General features: G+C 38.1%; 1 protein-coding gene across 1 annotated transcript; it reads right to left on the reverse strand.

Moving 5' to 3' along the window:
• Window positions 1-957: 957 nt before the first annotated feature.
• LOTGIDRAFT_175891 (hypothetical protein) lies at window positions 958-1,698 on the reverse strand (the record flags this gene model as incomplete). The annotated part of the gene is made up of 1 exon (XM_009062835.1): window positions 958-1,698. The coding sequence occupies one exon, from the start codon at window positions 1,696-1,698 to the stop codon at window positions 958-960; it is 741 nt and encodes a 246-aa protein (XP_009061083.1).
• Window positions 1,699-7,332: the final 5,634 nt, after the last annotated feature.

Genomic DNA, 7,332 nt, shown 5'->3' on the forward strand with positions numbered 1-7,332 from the left:
CATTTTTAATTAAAACGTGTGTTTCTTGTAGGAAAACAACATCGAAACGTTCAAGGGCTAAAAAGTTATATAAATAATGGATTTTATTAAATCCTAACAAACCATTTGTGTTAATGGATGAAACATTGAGTGTCATCTTGATAAATATTAGCAGAAAGAAGCACAAGGTAAGTATATATAGGTACATTATCAAAAACCAGTAAATAAGAAATTTAATCGGAGAGTCTTCAGAAGACTCTTCACCCGATCCGAAACCCTCCCCATCGGTAAACCGACCAGGAGTCATGCTACTTAGGATATCATTTAGCTTTTCAGTGTCAGCTAAATTATCCATAACATCACTGACCATGTCAACCGGGTTAATATCATCCATTACAGTATCTATGGATTCAATAAAGGAGGAAAGAAGTCGCACTTTATTTTGGCTCAAAAATGAAATGAAATGAAATGTATTAAGGAGCATCAGCACCAAACGGGCTATATAGCTCCAGAATACGTTAAAATAATAAAAAAACTAAAACAATAAAACACCTATCAATATCACATAAAGGTCACATAGTGACAACAAAAAAGACGATAAAAACCATATCACAGAAAAAGTCATTTAATGACTACAAAAAAACACTAAAAACAATATCACAGGTAAGGCACCACATGGTGGTATTAAAAACCATCAAAATATTTAAAATTTAAAACAAAGACCTGCTTGTATTAAAAAAGCCACAACCTTCTCATAAAGAGAAGGTTGCGCAAAAAGCTGAAATAAAGAAACAGTTTGGCTCAAAAGCCCATTACAATTTAAGCTGCCGATTCTGAACATGATTTTGTATTTTGATTTTAAAGGTACAAAAAATTACATAGGAAGATCCTCCTCAGAGGATTCTTCACTGACATCAACCTCATCATTAGATGATTGCCCTGACCTGGATTGACATCCAGATAATTCCCTTTTGAGTTTTACAACATATGCAGACTCCCAGACTGATCCATTTCCGATTCAAAATCGGAAATTCCAGCAGAATCAGACTTTTCAACGATGGTATCCTCCACCGGCATATCGCCAGACGAACGCGTTAAAATGACATCAGCTGCAATAATATTAATAGCAGATGAACTACTATCATCAGTGCCACGTCCTACAGAAGATTTGGACGCAGACGGCACATTAGATTTCAGACGAACACTATTAGCCCCAGCTGCCGAACAAACAAATTTGGCCGATTGAAGATTTGTATCTTTTTTATTTGGTGGTGTAAGAGGTTGAAAAGCAAATTTCTTTGTGGAAACAATTTCCTCATGAGAAGAGTTCGCAACATTAACAGACACTAAATTTGACTCTGAAGAAGTCCGCTTTTTGGCATTATTCTTGGGTGTATAAAACCCATCACCACCCAGTCTATCTATATACAACGTGACGTGAGTAGGGGGAGGAGGAGGAGAAACAGCAGGACGAGGCAGTCTAGAAGGCTTAGACACAATGGTTGAGGCTTGTACGAAGCCTGGTCTTCCTTTAATCGAATCAGCACCACTAAAAGCACCTTTACGAGCACCAGCACTAACACTAGCACCAGCCGAAAAAAGAGCATTGGCATAAGAAGGTTGTTTACCCAACGGACATTCCTTCCTGAAGTGTCCCGCCTTATAACATTTAAGACAAACTGGTGGCCTTCCTTGCAAAATAATGTTTCTTTCCCACATATTGATGATGTATGTGGTAAAGTGTCGAAGGACGAAGAACGACCTTCTACCAAAACACGACGAGTTAACGTTCTTATATGCTTTAACCCGTCCGCTAGATGGAACTCTCTCTGTATAGAGGCGACACTTAACCCAAAGGATTTGAAAAAAGAAGATATATCAATATCCGATATATATTCAGGAAGCCAGAACAACCTAACAATCAATCGCGATTTGTTGCAAGCAGAAACAGAATAAACATTTTTCCTAATTGACACAGTATGATGACTATCTATAAAACGTTCTGATACTTTTTCATCATCTACAGTAACTTGAAATATTCTGTTGGATCGTCCAGAACCCATAGAAACAATCCTCTGGGGATCAACATAACTTTCTTCCAAGATCTTAACAAAGTCATGTCCGTAGACAAACTGATTCCCTGAGGTCTGTGAAAATTGAATAGTTCTACCTTGGATACTAGACTTGATATCCATAGTGAGAACAAACAGAAAAATTCCGTAACCAGAAAAGCTTATCTCTGTAACTGGAAGAACCTAACAGAAAAACAGAACTACAAGAGCTCTGTAACCCTTAGCAGGCCTTTAGCGGGCCGTCGGAGCACAAGTGCCCGACCCTTACCACCGGAACAGCGAACGAAACCTACTCAAAAGTCGTTTCTCTATGTGGCTGTAATGAGGCGTTCTCGCTACGCATTTATGCCGGATACTAATCCTCATTACTTGACTAAAACCCTAGCGTAAGAACAGATACTACACTTTGATCTTAGCCAAAAGGCCGAGAAGCCAAGCCCGCTTAGAGTCAGTTTGGGACCTCATATAAATTTGTACCTTTCCGCGATGGTCTCGACACAGTCGGTCTTTAAAAAAAAAAGAAAAAAAAAAGGAAAATAAGAAAGATCTTCTCTGTGAACAGCGTTCGTTCGTTCGTTCTTTCTTTCTTTCTTTTGCACTCAGACTACGCAAATGCCAGTGCAACCCATTTCGATACATTTAGCAGAGCATTACGTTCTATTAATATTCTGGTTTGCACAAGCAGTGTGAGACGTAGGTCAAACGTCGATTTTCAGCCGAGCTGTGAGGCACACGCCAATTTCCCACTTCTGGAAGGTGTACGGCATTTGCTAGTAGTAAGCTGGCATGGTAGTAAGGGGGAATTCTTTTCATTTGTATTATGAGGGTGGGCCACGCCTGGAAGTACTGCAATACCAGGGCAACCCGTGATGAGGGCGGAGCAAGCTCCGGGCACCTCATCTAGGTCCAAAAATCAGTTTAATATCGAAGTACCCCGATGGGGTACGTATCAGATATAAAGCTGATAAGAACAGATGCTTTTTTCTCTTTAATAAGTTTATTCAACAATATACAACAATAAAAAGCATAAAAATTACAATATAAACTTGATCTATATCACAGCACCTGAAAAAATAAAAAACATAATACAAACATACAAAAAAATTTTGAATTTAGATAGCAAACTACTTACCGCGCAACCGGCTGCGCTTCCAATTCCGAGACCCGACACTTTGGTCCATTTACAGGTCTACTCAAGGTAATTGAAAGCGCAGGCGGGTGCGCAGTTTCATTTGCCAGAACCCCAAAAAGAAGCAAAATCAAATCAATAAATTCAGTAAATACTGAAGCCAAATGAATAATTACAGTAAATACTGAATATATAAAAAAATCAAAAGGTAGGCAGTTAAATCGGTATACAGTCAAAAAAGTTTGAATTTAGATAGCAAACTACTTACTGCGCAGCCGGTCGCGCTTCCAATTTCGAGACCAAACACTTTGGTCCATTTACAGGTCTACTCGAAGGAATTGAAAGCGCAAGCGGGTGCACAGTTTCATTTGCTAGAAACCAAAGAAGTCAAAATCAAATTTAAAAATTACAGTAAATATTGAATATAATTAAAAATTAAATAGGTAAGTAAGAAATGTAAGTTAGTCAGTCAGAACTAAATTTAAAAAATTAAAATATCAGGTAAGTATCAAGTGAATCACAGATAAGTAAGTATCACAGATAAATATTGCAAATAAGTAAGTGTAAAATTCTATAAAAATTAAAAGTTAAAAATTATGTCACTCGCCACAAGGCTACAAAAGACATCACTTGAGCACCACTTCCCTCTGAAAGAAGTTTCAGACAAGCGGTGTTTGTCAACTCTAACACGAAATTTTAGACGTGAAATAAATAAATTAAATATATGCGATTGATTAATTGGTTTGTGCTCGAATTTTTTTAAATTCCTGTTGATCCAAATAGCGTACTTAAATTCCGTCATCAGGATCAACACTAAAGAAAGAACTGTAGCTGGTATTTTGGGTAAAACCATAAAAAGAATGTGATCGAAGGTAAGATTTTTAATAACCCCGTGGGTAAGTATATTTATCCATTCATTGATTTTATTCAATAATGGTTTTACTTCTATACAGTTAAAAATAAATGTTCAATATTCTCTATGCCCGCATTGCACAAAACACAATTTTTATATTTGGACAGATGCCTGGCATAAAGGCGATCTGCCAAAGGAAGGGCATTATGTATCAATTTGAAAGAAACATCCTTCGTCACGGGGTCCACATCCTTGTGATGAAGATGTTTAAAGACTGTCCTAAAATTATCCCCAACTACAGTTGGCACAGAAACGACGTCTAAAAGGAGAACATCATATATGGATTTCGTGGTGAGTTTATTAAAATTAATATCGATATTTTTTTTTCCTGCAATGGATAAAAATTCTAAAAAATTGGAATATGCATATTTATAAAATACAGGTAAAAAGAATCCATGGGGCTGGCTGTTGCTCCAAAGAGTGGGGTTATATTTCCTCAGCTGTAACCCCAGCCAGAATTTCAGCCCAGAACACCACTTGGTACTGGAACCCAGAAAGCCTCGCACTATATGCATAATGCGGAAGGCCTTCAACTTAGAAGAGATGTGAATGATCCCAGAGCCCCCAAGAAGTTTACTGGAATACATTACATCTCTTCTTACAGGCTCGTTCCTGGAGGGCCAGATGAACTCGAAACATAGTCTTTGAACTCTATCAACGAAACTCTTAGGTGGGATGAGGACTGAGCCTACATACCACACCTTTGACAAAGCTATCATGTTACAAATTGTAGACCTGCCGAAAAGTGTCTAGATTTGAACAGATTCAAAGAACTACGAATCTTATCCAAAAGCTCCCTCCAAAAACGAGTGACGTCACCGAAAGGAACACCCACCAGCTTAGTACCATCTATCCAGCTTATGCCGAAGGGATGGTCAGCACGGTTCGCCCATTTACCAAAGAATAATCCTTTAGATTTAGACAAATTAAGTTTAGCACCAGATGCTCTACCATAGAGCTGACAAACGTGGTATCATCGGCATAAACGGATAGCTTGGCAATAACCGGTGGAGAGTCCGGAATAGCAAGACCAACGATCTTCGGATCCTTACGGACACGAAGCAAAAAGGGTTCCAATACCAGGATGTAAAGCAGTGGTGACAGCCTACAACCCTGACGAACAGAGCGTGTAACCTGAAATGGCCGAGAAATATGCTGGTTGACGATCACAGCCGAGGAAATATTACAGTGTAAAATTCGTACCCACTTTTGGAAATTAGCCCCAAAATTAAAATGTTTTAAAGTTAAAAATAAAAAATCATGGCTGACCCTATCAAAAGCCTTCTCCTGGTCCAGACAGACGAACGCTAAAGGTAAGTTTCTCTCCTGAACATAGTCCACAACTGAACGCAACAGATGACCATTGTCGAGAATTGATCTTCCTGGAACCAGAGAGTCTCTGGAAAGATCATCCAAAGAAGGCAAATCCTCAAGGAAACTATAGGCTCCTTGTAAGTCAATATCTTCCCTAGAAAACAAAGATGAATAAAAGTTACTAAAAGAAGATATGATATCCTTATTGGTGGTATGATAATTATTCCCATCTATTATTTTAGTTATATGTTTTTTTTACAGCACGATCCTTTTCTTTTTTCAGGAAAAAGCGAGAAGGGTTTTCATGATTTTCTAAATACTCGGCCTTCGATCGAATACGGGCCCCTTCAAGTTTTAGGTCTTCTAAATATCTGAGCTGGTGCTTTAATTCCGAGATTCGGACAGAGCCACTACCTGGAGCAACATTCTCATGGCGAATTAAAGCCCTATACTCAGATAATAGGTCCAAAACCTCCTCTTTACGTAATCGAATTTAGTAGTATATGTCTTTTCGGGTATGACGCATTTCACTTCTGCGCATGCGCAGCTTTTTCAATGTGTCATATCCGAAAAGACACAACTGTTAAAATGTATTATATCAGACTCCCCAAACTGTATTATAACAGACTCCTCCAAACTGTATTATAACAGACTCCATTTAAATTACCCAAACCACAGATCACTAAAAAATAATACAGTAAAAAATAACCGCATTAAAAATGTCTTTAATTTTAAAACACGAACAAAAAAAATTCGAAGGAGACGGTTTCTTCTCTGCGCTAACATCTCTCATCCCCAAAGTGGCCAATTTTGTCTCAAACAACAATGTATTAAATCTTTCGTATTAAAAATATATGTCTTTAATAAATGTCCATCCTCCTAAAACGTATTTCGGTGCGGGAGACATTCAAAAGTCATTGGGTTCTCTTCCTGGATTCCCATGGGCAAAATATCCCGGAGAAAAACATCTCCCAGGGCACAATTATACAGGTCCAGGCACTAGGTTAGATCTGCGTTTAGACGAAAATGATATTCCCAAACCAGGGGAAGAACCCGTTAATAGAGTTGACGCAGCAGCGCTCAAACACGACATACTGTACAGAAATAAAGACGTAACATTCAGACACCAAGCAGACAAACATATGATAGACGAACTCGAAAATATTCCCAATCCCACTTTCAAAGAGAAATTACAGAGGGCTCTTATCATAAAACTCTTGAAGGCAAAATTGAAATTGGGTATGGGCATAGCAGACGAGATTCACAAAGAATTTCGAAAAAACAAACATTACCTCAAAGTCAAAGTTTTTGATAAAGATGAAATTTGGTCAGCCGATTTAATCAACATGCCTGTCGAGAGAGGGTACAAGTATTGTTTGACGGTGATCGACATATACACGAGATACGCTTGGGTCTTTCCCTTGAAAAACAAACCGGGTCTGACTGTCAAACAAGCATTCGAAACCATAATGAAACAATCCGACAGACGACCCCTAAAGTTGTGGGTTGATAAAGGAAGCGAATTCTACAACAGAAATGTGAAATCTCTGGGGTTTGAAATTTACAGCACGCATAACGAAGGTAAAGCCGTAGTGATAGAAAGATTCAACAGGACTCTTAAAAGCAAATTATTCAAGAAATTCACGGAATTGAAATCTCAAAAATGGCTTAAAATATTACCGGTTGTTGTCGACGAATACAATAACAAAATACAATCGTCTATAGGTGTGACGCCATCCCAAGCCTCTAATAACCCGAATATCATAAAGTCCGTCAACACTCGAAACAACTTTGAAAACGAGATTAGCAATTTGAATATTAAACCCAAATTCAAAGTTGGAGATCGAGTTCGTATTTTTAAATATAAATCATTGTTTCAGAAAGGGTTACGTCGGCTATTGGACTAACGAGATATTCATCGTTGA

This window comes from Lottia gigantea (assembly GCF_000327385.1).
Source record: "Lottia gigantea unplaced genomic scaffold LOTGIsca_531, whole genome shotgun sequence".
In the NCBI taxonomy this organism is placed as follows: Eukaryota; Metazoa; Mollusca; class Gastropoda; family Lottiidae; genus Lottia; species Lottia gigantea.